Genomic DNA, 18,900 nt, shown 5'->3' on the forward strand with positions numbered 1-18,900 from the left:
CACGACCTAGAGTGGGTGGCATCGATTGTGGACACTCTCAGGCTTCAACCACCGGTTCCCTTGGTAACCGTCAATTGAGCCAACAGATCCGACATCAAAGATCACTCATGATCTACAACGCCTATTCACAATAGTGGATCCCTCCTCAACCTCGGGTGACGTGGCTCTGCGGCCGCCACATTTGAGACCAACTCTTTGTTAGCCTACCTGCTTGCGATCATAATTAGAAAACTTTGGTAAAAGTTAATTGTGACACGTGGCATAGGTGGGCATTTCACAAAGTGCTGCCTCGGAAAGTCTCTTTCTTTTCTGCAGCAGAGAAAGATGGCCATGGCTTGGCGCTCCAAGGGTTTCTTGTACATGCGGCGTGCACTCAAACGCTCACCGTCTCTCCCACCAACTTGTCACGATCCAGATCCATGCTTGGAGTCGCTGCGAATTCTGGGCGGAGTTCATGGTCATGTTTCATCTCGGGTATTCTCATTTCCATGCTGTGTTTTTTCGTTCGTAGTGTGTAAGGTGCTTTTATGTGGAGCTCAAGAGAAAGTACCGTTATCTGTTGTGAATAGAGAGCGCAGTCTGCTTGTTTACGTCGTTTCTTAGGACATGCCTTCTTTGGATTCTTGTCATTGTCGACTCCAGAGGAAAGTTATGTCCTTAGCCAAGTCAAGAAATTTTGCTTGACTCGAGTCACGGGGAATGTAACGTATGCTCATTTATTTGTGCTCTGTTGGTGAAGGCTTGATGGCCAATATGTGAGGCAGCTCATGTTTGTATATTTTTTTTAATATGCACCTAAGTACAAACCCCCTTGGGAAACTTTCACCAAAGCTTGCTAACAACTTATCTTTGGTGAGGCCATGTGTGCTAAGGGAGAGCATTGTTTGTTTTATGCACCATATTCGGAAACGGAATCGGAATAATGGGGTTCAAAAACGGGAACAGGCTTTATGGCAGGGGAAAAAAACTGTCAATGTTTGGGAAAAAGACACCTGGAAGATGGCATGGCTGCTAAAGTGTGGTTCCAAAGGTGGAATTGATCTTTGCATGTGACGAAGCTTTATACACAATTACCTAATAATTTAAGCACTCTAGCCTCAAGGCATAGGCCAAGAGCAGCGAAATGATTTGGCTTAAATGAGATCGCAGTTATCCTCGGTCATCTACTCAATTTCTAACTTGATTGGTAAGTTGTTAATGACAATTTTATAATCCTCTATGTTTTTGAGCAATGTTATACTTGAATCAAATTCTTGGCTGTTTCATCTATCATACATACTGATTAGAAGACTCTTTCTCCATCCATATGAGTTGGACTTATTCGAAGAAGTGCTTGGACAATTGTCCAGCCTTTTTGTGGATAAGTTGTGGGTGCAATGAGTGAGGGTGACAATCTGGTGTTGGTGCTCATTAGCCTTTCAGGTTCGAAACTTCAGTGGGAAATTCCACTCACTAACTCTCTGGTTACGCTCATTTTTCGTCCTTGGAGGAGGTGATTTTACTCTTCATCATGGTTTACGATGGGATGTCCATTGAAGTCAGACTTTTAATGGATGCACTTAACTCCATTCACAAATTGGTATTCACATTGGAGGCATGCTGTGTGATATAGGAGAGAGGTTGTTGACAAGACAATTATTGGACTATTTCGGAACTACCTTTCTTGACATGCCGGTTCCCAGGATTGTGATTGTCTCCCCGTTAGTGGTTGTTATAGGTAGCGAACCTGGGAAATTACCTTCCTTTTGTAAGATCCTTAGAGCGAAGACGCTCAACCTGACGATCCCTTGGCTCGATCTTAGAGCAAAACCCGCTCATTAAATAAACTAGGATTTTAATCCTTGGATTCCTCGAGCACAGGCCGTAGTCGTCACTTGTTCCTTCTCTTGTAAAGAGAGTGTTCATTCACTTGTGCGAAAAGCACTACATGTCTTTCCTGACCGGGTAGGGGGTGTTGGTTCATAAGGTACTCAAGCTTAGTAAAAGATTTTCTTGGTTAAAATCTCAAAATGGTTCCTTCTTTTCTGCCGTCCTACCCGCAATAGCAGGTAATTTGTTGGTGAACTACCGGATACGAGATCAATAGTTGACCTTCCGGTTATTTGAGCAAACCAATTCATCTAAAAAAACAATGTTTCAATTTGATCCTGCTCTTGTAAACACTCGAGAGTGAGTAGTCCCGGTTAGACATAACCATACCTCGTGCAAAAGAGCAAACAAGCACAATCACTTTATGATTTCCTCAAAGATGTAACTTTGATCAAAAACCTGCCCTCTCACTTAAAGTCCGAGGGTCTTCTATTCAAGAACTCAGGAGTTAGATTGAATTCCCTTACTCGTAACTTTCTCCTGATAACAACATATCCTTCGAGGAGAAATAAGAAAAATTCGTTGTTTCTGTGTTCAATGGTTCCCGTCCCACTGCGGGGATTAGATTCTATGTACACTAAGGTGTACACTTTCAACTTTTATCGCTGACTCCACCATCTGCTGCAAAGTATTTTGCAGATGCGTCTACAAAATTCGGGCAAAAGTCCTTCGTTAAATTTCATTATCTTTCCTTCCTTAGAGAGGATCAAGAGTGGAGCTACCTTGGCAAGAGTGAACCACTACTTGTTTTCACTCACTCGTGTTCCTATTAGGCAAACCGATCCCAATCTTCTTGGATGCCTTCCTCAAAGTGTAGAGGAAAAAAAATTTGTCGAAAAATTCAGCCTTGAATTGAATCCAAGTCTTGATGTAAGTTCCTTTCAGAGCTTTGGTATACCACCAAGTACTTGCAATTCCCCTTGAGGTGTTTGGTCACATGCCTCACCTTTGACGCTTCTGAGAAATTGCCGTTTGCAAAGGCATCTTCAAACTGTCGAATGAAAGCGGTAGCTTTCGGGACATCTTCCCTTCTATCAAAAGTATCAAACTTGATTGGAGTGTTCCTAGGTCTAGAGACCTTCATATCCTTCCCAAAATGACGGGATTTTTTGGCTATGGTGCTAGATTGATGTTCATGGATATCTTTTGGATTCTGAAGGATCTTGAGCATTCCGCTCCTTGGATTCTCTAGGTTCTTGAGCATCATGCTCTTGTCGCCTTCTCAAAGAATCCAAAGTCTTGTGTCGACTTCTTGCAGAGACAAAAGATTTCCCAACTCTGCGAGCTTTTCCTGCAGGGCTTAGTGTTCTGCCTGCTTACTTCTCTCTTGGCTTGTCATGGCTTCTTCCCAGAGTCGTCCTCCTTTACAGAGAAAGAGAGGAGACCATGCTCTGATACCACTGTCACAAACGGGAGCGCATACCAATATAAAATAAACTAGGATAAATAGAATTTATCACTTAGTACTGAAGCCAGAGTATATAGAGAAATAAATAGAGAGAGAGATATAGAGTGAGAGGATCGACACAGTACTGGGGACCAGAAGATGGGCTGGTCTCCCCCCCGTAATAGTATCTTTATTATTGACGAGAAGTCTATACAAGCACTTGAACCGAACGTATTACCACGTTCGTTCTAGAATAAAACTTGATGGTTCCTTGAAGCCTCGGCTTCCTATTCCTAGGGCAAAACCCTATTCCAAGGAACTTCCGTTCCTTATTCCAAATCCTCGAGAGTCAAGGTTCTCGCCTTTGGATGTCACCTTCCAGACTCAGGGCATGGCATCCCTGCAACTCTTTTCTAACTTTGTTTCCAGAGTCCTCTTCCTGCAGAATAACTCCGTGTTCCTGGACATGAAGTCCTTCCCTTGGGAATTTCAACTTCCGGATTACATCTCGAGAGTCTACCTCTCTTCGATCCGTGGATCTGCTTCCGAACTTGGGTATGAAACCCTTGGGCTGATCTGGCTCTAGTTCCTCAGAGCGCTTTCTCCTACAGAGGCTCATACCTTCCTCTGCTCCTACTCCCTCACTAAGAGAAAGTACACCTGCAAACAAATACTCAGAGTTCATAACATGAAAATCGGTACCGTCAAAGTCTCGACGCTCGAACTCGGTTCTCGAAAAGCAATTCCCCGGAAGAGATCTCTATATAGAAAATCCTCTCTTCCAATCCTACACACAAAAGAGGTCTCGGGTTCCTTCTCGTAAATCAGCCTCGTCTACGACGTTTATGGGCTGAAAACAGAGAAAAAACAGCAACTTTCGCAATGGAAACACGCTCCGTAGGCGCTTCTTCACGAGGGAACTCGCGCATTGGGTCCTGGCGAGATCGGGTACACTTGGGGCAGCCATGGGCATCACCGGCAAACGTCTTCTTTGCGGCTGAAATCTGCAGCAGCATCTCCTCCTTGCGAAAACTGACCTTCTCTCTGGGAGAGGGCGTGTGATGCTTTTATAGCTCCTTGGCCACAACAAAGATAGAAGAGCATTGGTTGCTCGCGTAGAGATTGGTGCCGTTTTTTTTTTTTTTTTTTTGATGCCCTGTTCTGCTAGGAAAAGAGAGGATGCACCTGTCACCCACCTTGTGATGCATCGAGAATACCCATCACCTAGTCTTTTCCTACCGAACTTACGGTACAATCTCCTTCACGATGCTCTATGTCACCCATTCTATGACGCATCAGAGATGTCCGTTCCCGGATGGTCTTATACTTCTTCCCGATGCTCCATGTCACCCATCCGTTGTGACGCATCAGAAGTACTCGTTCCTGGTGGAATTAGAGATATTTGACGCACTAGGAATACTTTGTACTTGGATGTCTCCAGTGAGAAAAACCCTCTCACTTAAAATTCCAATAATTCATTTAGAATGATTTTTCCTTGGTGTTCCAAGCGAGAAAACCCTCTCACTTATAATCCAATAATTCATTTAGAATTATTTTTCTGTCAGATAAAGCCAATTTAGCAACACCCGCAATACTCGGTCCTTAGCCTCGTAGTATCAAGCATCTACCACAGTACCCTTGAATACCTCATCAATACTCAGCATCAGTAGCATCAAGCATCCATTAGCATCTCATCATTTAGTCATTGTATCAATATTTGTGCAAGAAATAAAGAAAGTGCTTGCTTTGGCAACAGAGCAAGGGGGCCCTTAAGGGTGGTTGGGACCGGACATGCCGTGTCGTCTCTCTTTCTCTCTCTCTCTCTCTCTCTCTCTCTCTCTCTCTCTCTCTCTCTCTCATTCTGTTCAGTTCAGTTCTTTCAAGTGAAGTAAAGTAACCCTTGTGTTTGTGCGGAGTACTAGGTGCGAGCTAAATCTGTAAACACTTCCGTTGCACCGGACAAAGCCATACTCCATTGGACTACCATCACCATTGCAGGAATATTGTCTCTCCAAGCAAGTCTCAATCATGCAAGAGCTTATGGACCATGCCGCGGTCGGCTACAAACTGATGAAGGGAAAGCTGGAGTTTACCACAGAATAACCTCCGGCCACTAACCAGAACTCTCGGCAACAATGAACAAATTCTTGAGAGTCATGAAAGTCAACTGCAAAGGTCTCATTTGACGCCTCAACAACGAGACACCTTATCACAAGAAGGCCGACGCTTTGGATGCTTTCAAACAGGGCATAACCATTTTGGTTGTCCCTATTGCACTGATACACCCGCGGAGCCGACGCCCGCACCGACGATCGACAGAACCCCAAGACCACCTCCAATCAAACAAGCTAAACTGGCTGTTGGACTTGTACTTGACATCTATGGCATATGCCTTGAGAGTACAAATGAATTATGCCGAGCATATGGGAAAGTCAAAGGCGTCAAAGTCTTAATTTTCTTTGACCTAGGAGCTATCGAAAACTTCATCCATCCAGAATCCTTGAAGGAGATGCGCTTTGATTATGATCCGTAGGGTGGTGAAATCGAAGCCAAGTTAGCCACCGGTTAGATCGAGAAGGTGGTACCTCTCATTGGTGCTCTTCCAGTGACCATCCAAGGATATCACGGTAAAGCCGATTTTCACATCATGAAGTTGGGCAACTGTAACGTTCTCTTGGGCATGCCTTGGCATGACAAGAATGACGTGACATTTCAGATCTGGAATCGTACAATTACCGTGATGCAGAAGGACGAGCCAGTCGTCCTCAAAGTTCGGCTGTCCAAACAAAAACTTGAATGAATTATTATCCAATTGTTTTAAACACTTTTGAACTCAGTTTCAGGAAGTACTATTTGGAATTTGTTTGAAAGGGATGGTATCTGTTTTAAAAGTGTCTTGGTGCCGATTTGATTTGTTTGACTTTGGTTTTAATACTGGTTCCAATGATTGGTGATTTTACTCCCAAATGGAGTAGTGAGAAATGCTGTTTTGGTATTGTCTGAACCTCGGAACAACGTAGACAGGATGTGGGGAGCCTTTTGTTGTATGTTGGAAAACCAGTGAACCACGCAAACGGGATGTCTGGGGACCGTTTGGTTGTATGCTTGAACCTCCAAACGATGTAGGTTGTGGTATGGGGTGTAAAAGGTCTTTATATCTCCCGGGCTGGACCTTTTAGGTTATATGCGGGAGGAGTGATGAGGGAGTCGTTGAACAGCTCATGGCCCGGACGTGGATGGTTATTTGCGGGGGGAAGTGTTTATCGGTGACTTTATTTTCTGTGTCTTGTAACATGCATATGTGAGCATTTGTGTCAAGCCACTGAAGAACGGAGCAAACTTGCAGATCCCAGATGAGGGGCCTAAACCCTAACAAGAAGCAGCAAGCGAAGTTCTCACCAACTTGCAAAGTCTTGCCGAGTGGCCTATTTTTAAAGAAGAGTTCCCACAAACTTATGAGACTCCGTCTGATGGGGCCTAGGGGACCTAAAGGCATTAAAGTAATACAGGACCGCATGCCCACACAGTCTCTTGCGAAATTGTTGATGATGTGGCAGTTGTATTGACGCCCGCGTTTTACGTTGATGACGTGACACGTTGTACGGGTTTTCGTGAGACCGGATGCTTTTGAGTTTGAAGCTTTTTATGTAATTGCTTTTCATAGGCCAAGGGCCTTCAAATATGAGCCAAGGGTTCATTCCGTGCTTTCGGGGTGAAGGTGCAAAGTGTGGAGTACCGGCTTGTACTAAGTTGAAGCAATATAAAGAAATACCGAAAGGGGCGCTTGAAACCAACCTGTAGGGTGTAGCTTCCACCCGATCTTTACTTTGTTTAACTTTACTTGAACTTTACGACACAAAGGAACTTCATGAATAAACCTGTGACTAAGAATTAAACTTCAAACAGACCACGGCTTGGCAGCTAGAGCGCTCCCAAGTAGGCAAAACGACACCCTTGTTGGCTTCAAAGATCGGCGCCCCTTTCGGTATTTCTTTGTTCTTATTACACTTGAGAAAAACTTGTAAACTTCTACAAGCTGTCCCACTTTCATCGGGCTGAAATTCTCCTACCCTAACCCAATTTCGGTAGCATAACCACAGTTGAAGTCTCGATGGACAAAATCACAAACAAACAATGACTTTCCACACACTTTAGAGCACTTTACAAAACCTGGCGAGAAATTACAGCATGCTGAATTCTCTGTTTTTGGCCCCCAAATTTGACCAAAACAGCTGTTTGGTGATTCCCTAGCTTCCCCGAAGCTCTTGGGACTTGTAGGCATCAAAACTAGCCAAAACCCTAAACGTGCAAAAAATTACAGCAAGCTGTAATTCTCTGTTTTGCGCCCCGATTCGCGTGCCGATCACTCCTGTGGGTAGCCCTCCAGCTAAATCTCTCTAAATTGTCCTATACAAGCACCCAAGGCTTTCCTGAGGCTCTCCTGGCATTACCTTGCAATTCAGGTGCGAAACTCTAAACTTGCAGAAAAACACAGCAGGCTGTAATTTTCTGTTTCGCATCATTTTGAGCGGAGCAAACACGTCTACGCGTGCCTCAGAAGCTCCCGCACGTAATGGGATTGCTCCCCTGTAAATTGGACGAGTTTTCTCATGAGAAAACTCTCCGTTTTCTCATTCCTTCACGATGGAACCGTGCGTACCAGAAGGGGATTAGCAATCAACTAATCCGGTTCGTGTACGGAAGGCTCTTGCCTTGACAAACGCGCATAAAACCCGACGAACTGTACATGGTCATCTGAGAAGCCCAAGTAGAGGGGCATTACCATATGTGCAAAGGTGGGAGAGAGATGCTCGAGAGCAAATCATCGTGCTGCATGAGACAAGGGAGAAGGCAAGCTTTTTATTAAAGCTGTGATCACTTGCACACACACACACACACACACACACACACTTGAGTAGCACCATGTTCAAAAATCAGCCCCCAGCCTCAAATTGGGCGTCCCCCTTGGATGAGACCTTCTGGAGTGAATTTTGACCTGCAGGTTGCTCTCCTATTGCCATGTGTCCAGTTTGCTCCTTTAGGTTTAATTCCTAGTACTCACCAACTTATAAAGTCCTGCTGAGGGACCTAAATGACTTTAGCTCCGACTAATCACTTCTTTACTAGTCGGATTCCAGTATCGATTGGCCCAACCATCTTGTGGCTGCTTGGCCGTGACTCCTGCGGGTGAAACTCTCGACCAATGCCTGTTTCACACCAGCCACACAATGTCGGGGCATTTGTGATTTTAACGAGGGTCCCAAAAATTAAATAAAAATTAAGGGAAAGAAACTAGAAAATATATATAATGGTTGTCATAGTCTTGTGACAGCACCAAGGTTTGAGGCTAGTGCTCTCTTGGGGTGGAACTCCACCACTCCCCGTCTCGTGTGTCGTGCACTCTCTCTCTTTTAGTTCAATTGTTATTTGAAGTGCAGAAAGTTGTTCAGTCTGTTCTTTCCGTTGGCACGTGGTGCCCGTCCCTGTTACATCACGTTCGTACTCCTGAGTGAGCCAAGAAGAGGTAAAAAGTCGCTTGAACTGTAACCACTTCGTCGGTGCTTCCCTTCGTAACAGTAGGGTAGATCACCAAGTTTGTGCGTTTCCCTTGAGATAAGATGCTGCCCTCCTGACCTTGGAGTGCTCTGAGTAGCATCCTCCAAAGTAGGCTATGTCGAATTGTTGGATGAAAGCGAGGGCCTTATGGGTATCGAAAATCATATTGGTTGGGCTCTGTAAAAATGCTTCCTCTTGGTATAAAACATCTGCTCATCGGAGGTGTGACTAACGTAGGTGTTTCTTCAGAGTTGACTTTAGAGGTGAATCGATGGGCGTATGCCATCGGGAATGCATTTCATCAATCAGGTGCTTGATAAAAAATTTCGCATACTGAGGATCTTTTGAATACTGGAGCATCTGCTGGGCACAGGCATGAACCTGTTGTTGGCGTTGGATCTCCATTCGTTCATACTCCGTGGGTGGAGGTAGCCCGTACTCTCCTTCCGCGTCGACGGAAGGTGGTCGTCGTCTGTTTGAATCTTCCATATTTTCACCCGAACCTAAATGGTCAGGTGCAACAGTTTCCTCCCGATCAGATTCGCCAACTGTCCATATGTGTCGCGATGAAAGGGATCGGATTCGAAAGAATCGACTGAGCTCTGATACCACTGTAACAGACTTGGATACCCCAAGTGGAGAATCTTGTGCAACACATGTGAGAGAGACTGAAAACAACTTAATAAACTTAAACACAACTGAAAGAGACGACGCGGCACGATGAAGTTCCGTGTCCAGAGAGATTGGGTCCAAAGTCTGGCGCCCCTTTCGGTATTTCTTTTTTTATTAATGCTTGGCAAAGTACAATGACCAAGAGTCCTCTCTTCCAAGTTCCCTGTAGTGCTCCCAAGCCAATCTCAGGGAGAGAGGCCTTGGCAATTCTTTCAAAGTCTCCTGGCCCAAAAGCATTACATGAAAAGCTCCTAGTTCTAAACACAGTTGCTCCCAAAAGCAGCCAGCGCTGCCCGCAAATTGCACGCGCGGAGGTCCGTACGTTGTGCCACGTCAGCATATATTGCCGCAGATCATGGAAATCCGTACAATGCTGCCACATCAGCAGTCTGGCGCAATATTTAATCTCTATTGTCCATTGGGCCCCATTGAACGGGACCCTATAATTTGGAACAACTTATAAATTGAATTCTATCATTTTTCACTGGGGTTTGTCCTGATCGCCATGCCACGTCATCACTTTGTGACGGGTCTCATAGTCCCTTGGCTTTTGCGAGCTGCTATAGGAGGCTTTTTACAACGGATACTTTATATCAGAGAGACACCTAGCATTGGACATTGTGGTTTTTGCTACATCGCCTGAGGCGGACAACGCTTTTGGCAGATTTTTGTAGGCTTATCACAAGCTAGAGAGCTTCATTATCACGTCTTGATAAGAGTATCTTTCGCTTGATATATCGTATGGTTTGTTGTGGTATTTTTTCCATGATCTCATTGTATATCTTTGAGGGTTTTTCTCATATCTCTTGTAAATGGAACTACGGTCGATTTATAGGGTAGAGGAGCCAGATTAGAGGCGCCCAAATTGGGACCCTGAGTCAGCCTAAAAATGAGCCAGAATGAAAATTTAGCACCACAGACATGCATGTGTTTCTCTACACGTGGGACTAAGCTGGTGTTGTGGCAAGGCCATATGGGGGGCCAAATTAATGGTTTTTGGTAATCCTTTGTAAAAAAAAAAGGGACGAGTGAAGGGATGGACCCTACCCCCTCGGGTTCGCCTTGCGTGGACGAGAGCTGGCTTTGTACGGGACCAATTAAAACGCGATAGTGAATTGGAGCAGGGATGCCACCTCACCCAAGGAGGAGGACTATGTATTCATAGTGAATCATTCGAGTGCCAGTGTGCGTCGAGCAAGCTTCCAGTTCCATCTCACTGCAGTTGCTGCTTACTGTCCTGCGCGTGCTCCTCATTACTGTCTTGCATCGCCTTCAACCTCTAGCTATGGTGTTCTTCCACGAATTGCTATGCTCTGCTCTCACTGCAAGGTTGTGCATTTCAGCCCCCCTTGCTGCTCTCAGAAGGTTGCGCATCAGCCCTCCTCAGAGTACTATCAAGCTGAAGGTTTCCATTATTCTTCAATCCCCCTTGCTGCTCTCAGAAGGTTGCGCATCAGCCCTCCTCATCGGCCTCCTCATCTGCTCGAGCCATGGCTACCCTGGCCAACTGTGCTGCAGCCTCTCATCTGGTTGCCGAAGAGGTGAGACGTTTCTTCTTTGCATGCACTTGTAATTGCTCTAGGCCACATTCGGCGCTCTGATGTTTTTTGCATTGGCAGAAATTGGCGAGCTCATTTGCAGAGTTGAACTTTCTGGGACTACATCTATCGGTTCTTGAGGGAAAAGAAATCGGCCGTAAGGGCATGGCTCTCATGTTGAGAGAGGTTCAACAAAGCTGGCTTAAGCTCCTCTTCGACTCCAAGCTGTTAGGGAATAAAGGCCTAAGTGCCTTGTTTATTAACTTATAAGTTAAAAGACTTATAAGTGAGGGGGCCCAAGTGTGAATGGCCCCCTAGTCACTTACTCATATACTCAAAGGTCAAGCCCAAAAGAAGATTATCGTGACTTTTCCCAAAAACTTCTACGAGCTCTCTCTCTCTCTCACGTTTTCTCTCTGCGTGAGCTTCTTCTGCGCCACTCTCCTCTTCTCCTTCACTCTCATTGCATAGAGTAGCAAGTGGGCTCTCTCCTGCTCCCCCACACATGGTATCAGAGCTTTAGGGTTTCCAAGAGAGCCATTTTCGCAACACAGATCAGAATTCTGTTCTTGCTCGCTGCGGGAAGGATATTCAACCGTTTTCGATCAACTCTGTCGCGAAGGGATCCTCTCACCGTGTAGAATCGACCTCCGGTGACAGTTTCCCCAAAATTAGGGTTTCAAAAACTGGCGAACAGCAGCCTATTTCTGCTGAAATTGACCAATTTCGGGGTCAATTTGATGCAATTTCATTAGGGCAAGTCTCACAGGTCAATCTTACAGGTGTTTCCACCAACGAGGTTCTGAAAATTCAGCAAAACAGGTGTTTACAGGTCTGATTTTTGCCCCTAAACAGGGAATTTCAGCAAGCAAATGATGTATACACCTTGTGGAAACCTTTGGTAAGGGTTTGGCAGTGAATGTACGCCGTTTTGGGGTGATTTCGCGTGAAATTTGCTCGCTGTTTTTCTGTAACAGCAAGCTGTTTTTGCCCGATTGCGCACATTTGGGCGTGTTTAGGTCGGCAAAACAGGGTTTCGGTGTTTGCAATCACTCAGAATGGCTTCTAGCAGTGAAAGTGGCAATTTGTTGCACATTCGCAAGCTTGAAGGGGCCATAACTTTGCTATATGGAAGAAGCAATGTTATAATGTGATGTTGCAGAAGAAACAAGCGAAACCTATTAAGTTACAGGGTGTGAAACCGGTTGATACGGAGGTTGAAGAATGGGAAGAAGTGGACGAGTTGGCTCGCTCCACGATCATGCTTTCGGTGTCTGACAATTTACTCTTCAATGTAGAGAATGAGCAGACAGCATGGGGCATGTGGAAGCGTTTAGACGAGTTGTATGCACAGCAGAGTGCTGCCAGTAAAGTGTATTGGCTTAAGAAGCTTATGGATCTCCGCATGAAGGAGGGCACGCACATGTCAGTGCACCTCAATGAATTCAATTCTATTTTCAGCCAACTGACAGAGCTGAAATTCACAATTGATGAGGAGTTCAAAGCTACTTTTCTGCTATGCACATTGCCCGAGAGTTGGGATGTATTCCGGACAGCTCTTAGTAACTCAAGTGCGTCACTTAAGTATGCAGATGTAGAGAGTTCTCTCTTGATGGAAGAGATGAACAGGAAGAACACCACAGGTGGGTCTTCTAATGCATTGCACTTGAGAGGCAGGTCTCAACAGAGGGAGAAATCTGACAGTAAGGACAGGGCACGCAGCAAATCTCGTAGGAAAGATGTTGTGTGTCATCATTGTGGAAAGAAAGGGCATTATAAACGGGAATGCTATGAGTGGAAGAAAGAGAAGAACAAGGGTGCTGAAACTGATGCAAAGGACAAGGGAAATGCCAAGAAGAGCACTGTGTTGATTGAGGAAATCAATGTTGCTAGTAGTTGTGACAGTGACAGCAGCACTGATGTACTCAATGCCTCTTCTGTGGATGCACATACCCTTGCTATGGGTTCTGATGTGGACATGCATACTTGGATTCTTGATTCAGGTGCCTCCTTTCATGTAACACTTCATAGGGATTGGTTTACACAGTACTCAGGTGAGGTGCAGGGCACTGTTTATTTGGGAGATAACTATGCATGTGACATTGCAGGTATTGGCAGTGTCCAGTTTTCCTTTGCTGATGGTATGACTTTTGTTTTGCACAAAGTGCGCCATGTGCCACAACTCAAGAAGAGTTTGATTAGTACAGGGCAGCTAGATGATGCAGGCTATCACACCACTTTTGGTGATAGCAAGTGGAAAATTTGTAAAGGGGCCCGGATTGTAGCCAAGGGTTGTAAATCGGACACTTTGTATCCTTTGCATGTATCTAGTGTGCGTGACCATGTTGTCGCCGTAACCGAGCAGCCAAGTGTTTCTTTGTGGCATGGCCGGTTGGGACACATGAGTAAAAGAGGAATGGAAACTCTGTCTCGTTGTGGTTATTTGCCGTGTTTGAGGTATGTTGATTTTTCTCATTGTGAGCACTGTATTTATGGTAAGCACAGTCAAACACCGCACAAAAGGTCTCTTTCTTTGAAGTCTGACAGGTTAGACTTAGTGCATTCCGATGTATGTGAAATGCCACAGTTGTCCTTAGGGGGAAAGAAATATTTTGTCTCGTTTATCGATGATGCTACACGTAAGGTGTGGGTGTATCCAATACGTGCTAAAAGCGATGTTTTGGATACTTTCAAGAAGTTTCTTGCGTTTGTTGAGAATCAAACTGACAAGAAGCTTAGGTCTTTGCGCTCAGACAATGGGGGGGAGTATGTATCAAAAGCATTTATTGACTTTTGTGCTACTAAAGGTATTAAAAGAGAGCTCACGGCTCCTTTTAATCCCTCTCAGAATGGAGTTGCAGAGAGGTTGAACCGGACTATCCAAGAGAAAGTTCGGAGTATGCTGTCACATGCTGCATTACCTCATGGTTTTTGGGCAGAAGCTGTGCAAACAACTATTCACTTGATTAATCGCTCACCTAGCAAGGCTTTGGGTGGAAAGGTGCCTGAGGAGGTGTGGTCTGGCAAGCCACCCTCATATGCACATTTAAGAGTGTTTGGTTGTGAGGCCTATGTTCACATCCGGAGTGAACTGCGCACCAAACTAGAACCAAAGTCTCATAAATGCATTTTCCTAGGATATGGTGAGGATGGTGAAATGGGGTATAGATTATGGGATCCCGCATTACGGAAAATCATACGCAGCAATGATGTCATCTTCAATGAGAATTGCATGCACGAACAGCCCACAAAGGTCGAGGAAGTGCGCCGGGTTGTTTTTCGTGAAGATGTTACATATGGACAGCCGAGAAGGCCCAATGTTCAGCAGCCTTTACATGCTGAAAATGGTGCTGAAAATCAGCCATTAGCTGCTGAAAATCAGCCCCAACAAGTTGCCATTGATGCACCACAGGTAGGGGAACAGGTTGATGCTCCTAGACCGCCCGTTGTTGCGATGCAACCGGCTGAACAGCCTGCTGTTTTTGATGGTTTACAGGCTGAAAATCCACCTGTTATGGATCATTGGGTGCGTAGGTCTACTCGGGTGACAAGGCCCCCCGATAGATATGAACCGTCTTTGGACTATGTCATGCTTACTGATTGTGGTGAGCCGTCTTGCTATAAAGAGGCTATGCAACGGGAAGACAGTAAGAAATGGTTCAAAGCAATGGTTTCGGAAATGCAGTCTTTGGAGAAAAACCATACATGGGACTTGGTTGATTTGCCTAAAGGGCATAAGGCTCTGCCATGTAAATGGGTTTACAAGACCAAGGTCACATCTGATGCTTCCTCTAAGTACAAGGCACGTTTGGTTGCTAAAGGGTACAAGCAAAAGCATGGTGTTGATTTTGATGAGATTTTTTCTCCTGTTGTAAAGCTTGCCACATTACGTCTTGTTTTAGGCCTGGTTGCTTCTGAAGATATGGAGTTAAAGTAAATGGATGTCAAAATAGCGTTTTTGCATGGCGATTTGCTTGAGATGATCTATATGATGCAGCCAGAAGGTTTTGTGTCAAAGGGGCAAGAGAAGAAAGTATGTAGACTCTTGAAGAGCTTGTATGGTTTGAAACAGTCTCCCCGTGCATGGTATCACAAGTTTGATACATTCATGAGGTCTCAAGGATACAAAAGAAGTAATTCTGATCACTGTTTGTATATCAAAACGGCAAATGATGGATCTCTTCTATTGCTGATTTTGTATGTTGATGACATGCTTATTGCGGGTAAAAATGTCACGGAGTTGGATGCATTACAGCAAAGCTTAAAGAATCGCTTTGACATGAAAGATCTTGGTGATGCTAATCATATTTTGGGCATGCGTATCTCTCGAGATAGACCCAACAGGCGTCTGTATCTATCTCAACGAGATTATGTTAATAAGGTGCTACATCGTTTTCATATGGATGGGGGAAAGGCACTTGGTACTCCGCTGCCTCCATATGTAAAACTGACTGCACATGACTGCCCAAACACAGATGATATGCGGGCTGAAATGGCCAAGATTCCTTATGCATCAGCCGTTGGCAGTTTGATGTATGCTATGGTTGCTACACGTCCGGACATTGCATTTGCGGTGGGAGTAGTAAGCAGGTACATGAGCAATCCTGGCAAAAAGCATTGGGAAGCAGTGAAGTGTATCTTGAGATACTTGAAAGGCACTAAAGACTTGTGTATTTGTTTTGGGAAGAGTGAGACATCTGTGCATGGCTTTACAGATGCAGATTTTGCTGGACATCCAGATTGCAGGAAGTCTACCTCTGGATATGTGTTTACATTCACAGGAGGTGCAGTTTCTTGGATTTCTAGACTGCAAAAATGTGTTGCTTTGTCTACCACTGAGGCTGAGTATGTGGCTGCCACTGAGGCATGCAAAGAAGCTTTGTGGCTCATGCGTTTGGTAGAAGAGCTTGGCATTAAGTCACCGGTTCCTGTGCTACGCTGTGATAGTCAGAGTGCTATTATGCTTGCAAGGAATCCTGTTTTTCATGCCAAGACAAAGCACATAGAGGTGAAGTATCATTTTATCAGGAGTGTGCTTGATGACAAGAGCATTACACTTGTCAAGGTGCACACAGATGACAATCCTGCAGATCTTTTGACCAAGAGTCTTCCAGCAGAGCGGTTTGCATATTGCCGTCAGATGATGGGTGTTGGATGAGTAAGTGCATGACCAGCTGATGTATCATAGTTAGCTGATTCTTTGATCTCCCAAGGTACATTGCCTTTAGGTGGGAGGTTGTTAGGGAATAAAGGCCTAAGTGCCTTGTTTATTAACTTATAAGTTAAAAGACTTATAAGTGAGGGGGCCCAAGTGTGAATGGCCCCCTAGTCACTTACTCATATACTCAAAGGTCAAGCCCAAAAGAAGATTATCGTGACTTTTCCCAAAAACTTCTACGAGCTCTCTCTCTCTCTCACGTTTTCTCTCTGCGTGAGCTTCTTCTGCGCCACTCTCCTCTTCTCCTTCACTCTCATTGCATAGAGTAGCAAGTGGGCTCTCTCTCGTGCTCCCCCACACAAGCAAGGTCCCATTTTGGTTGTCACTATTAGAGAGTCGATATGGTGAGCACGTACTCGTCTTCTTGTAGGTATCCAATACATGTGGGTGAGGAAGATGACGAAGATGAATGCAGCTCAGATGATTCTGAAACGTTTGCATTTTAGCATGCGGTCCTGATGCACGAGGTTGAACCAAACCAGAAAAGGCCTCAGCTAAGAACAGAGTAGCAGATGAGGAAGAAGAAGAAATGGAAAGGGTCAGTTCGTGCAGGCCAAGCGATAATTACTCTCTAAATCCAATCAGGTCGTGTGATTACTCAAGATGAGGATGATGGAGCTAGAGCATCGAGTAAGTAAGATCTTCTTTGAGAAATCTAATGATTGTTTTCATTTCCCATCCACCTTTTCTCACTATCATTGTATGTGTAACTGTTTCAGAGGTTGTCAAATGGAATGGTAGAACACTTGCTAGCATTGACGATGGCTTTCATGGTGAGATTTATTAAATCTCACTCAGCAATCATTAAGACTCTTTCTGTCTGAACTTCAACTTTTGAGTATAACATTGAAGCACGCATAAAAGATTTTTTCTCATAATTGTAATGTTGCTTGCATAAGGAATTTTACCCAAAATTGACAGTCCTTTTGATCTTTGTGATGGGATTATATTTTGAAACTATTACGAGAACCTTTGACCTTGTTTTTTTGTACCTAATTGTGATTGTCGATTTCAAGCTGTTTCTAAAAGGTAACATAAAGAAGAATGGAAAAAGCTTAAGTTACCAAAATGGATGTATGAAATATGCATCTTAATGGTGGCTGGAAGAGAAAGGGATGCATCAGATCTGTAACTTAATCTTGGATGGTACAAAAATGGATTCATCAGATTTGTAACTTAATGCTGGTTAACAGTGTAAAAGATGAAGCCAAAATGTTGAAAGTTCGGAGAGCATTACATTAGCGTTGGCTGGCACCAAAATGGTTGCAACTAAAAGGCAACCTAATGTACGACCAAAAAGGTTAATTGAGGTATTGCAGTACATAGTGATGAGACAAAAAGTAAGGTTTGTAATCGGCGGTGCCAAAAGGATTATACACATATCGCTTGTGTGGCTTGCTTGCGAGATCTACGCAGTTTCTCCATGCGTTGTTTGCGTGCAAATGCATGAAATGGTAGATCTATGTGTAAAGGCTTTAAATATACTCCTTCAAGTGAGCCTTGCTCCCAAAGTACTGCTCGCATTCGTCTTTCAAAGCGTTGTTGTTGAGCTTCCCAATCCTTTCTTGAGTCTCTTGCTTGAATAGCATCTTGCCTTCGTTGCACACGGGCTTCTTTTTCTGCCCGCATCTGAGCTCTCTTTTTCTCTTTCTCTACCTTTTAATGCTCCTTTGCCTTTGCAATCTCCTTCTTCTTTTGGTTCTTGGCCTTCATAGTTTCTATGTATTGCGTAGAGGTGAGGATTAAACTATTGGTGTAATCCACAAATGCTTTCGAGGCGCTCTTCTAATAGAAGCCTCTGTGACTGGCACTCGTAGTAGATCAATAATTCTAGCCTGCTCAGAATTATGTAGTGTGTGTGGGACAGTGAAAATTTCTGGATTGATGTACTCCTCATTGTGATCTAGTCCTTGCTGTTGCACACATTGTTCTTGTGATGACCTATGGCTGACAGCTTCTCCGTTGCAATGAGCATCCTGCAGCTGATCATCTTGTTGACACCTGCCTCCTTGTAATAATTCCATGAAACTCATAGGCTGCAGAAGGGTGCTTTGCTGGGGTGAATCTGGTGCAGTGTTGCCATTGAAAAGGTCATCTTCCATTTGATTTGCCATAAAGTTCAAAGCGAAGGTGGCTTCATTCTCTGTTGCTCCCATCAATGGAGTTGCAGGGACTTGAGAGAGGTTGTCGTCTATGTGATTGGGTGTTTCTTCCACTAAGTTTATATAGTTGCACGGCATGTTGTCGAACTTAATGGCTGATGAATTAAGTGGCCATATCCCAGTAGCTCGAAAGCCTGCCTGGATATTTTCCTCTGTTAAAGATAAATGTAAGGCTTTTGATACAATTGCAGCAAGCTCTCTCTTGCTTGCTTTAGCAGAGGCTGTTCTTTGCTGCCATATTGTCCTCTCCTTGCGAAAGTTGGCCTTCAAAGACTTGAATACTGAAACATCTAAGGGCTGCAACTTGTGTGAGGTGTGTGCAGGCAATGTAGTGATATCTATGCCATAGTCATGAGCTTTGGCCACAACCTCTAGAGACACGTGACTACCATGTCCATCTAGAATTAGAAGATGTCGATGTTCAAATCCCATATTTTGCATTATAGAATTCTTGAAATGCTCTATCCATGCTTGGAATAATTCCCCTGTCATCCAAGC

At 44.4% G+C, this 18,900-nt stretch overlaps 1 protein-coding gene across 2 annotated transcripts in view; it reads left to right on the forward strand.

Annotated features, from left to right (window-relative positions):
• The first annotated feature begins 273 nt into the window (after nt 1-273).
• The window catches only part of LOC147433469 (dihydrolipoyllysine-residue succinyltransferase component of 2-oxoglutarate dehydrogenase complex 1, mitochondrial-like), a 43,660-nt gene continuing 25,033 nt past the window's right edge, over nt 274-18,900 (forward strand). Inside the window, exons 1-3 of one of the 2 annotated variants that reach the window (XM_086490146.1) lie at nt 337-474; nt 16,611-16,870; nt 16,960-17,013. In XM_086490146.1, the coding sequence (XP_086346272.1) occupies nt 16,844-16,870; nt 16,960-17,013 (81 nt within the window). In that variant the 5' untranslated portion in view covers nt 337-474; nt 16,611-16,843. Of the gene's footprint in view, nt 475-16,610; nt 16,871-16,959; nt 17,014-18,900 lie in introns of both variants that reach the window. The other variant, XM_086490145.1, reaches the window with a different exon arrangement.

This window comes from Adiantum capillus-veneris, chromosome 19 (genome assembly GCF_014529385.1).
Source record: "Adiantum capillus-veneris isolate H3 chromosome 19, ASM1452938v2, whole genome shotgun sequence".
Lineage (NCBI taxonomy): Eukaryota > Viridiplantae > Streptophyta > Polypodiopsida > Polypodiales > Pteridaceae > Adiantum > Adiantum capillus-veneris.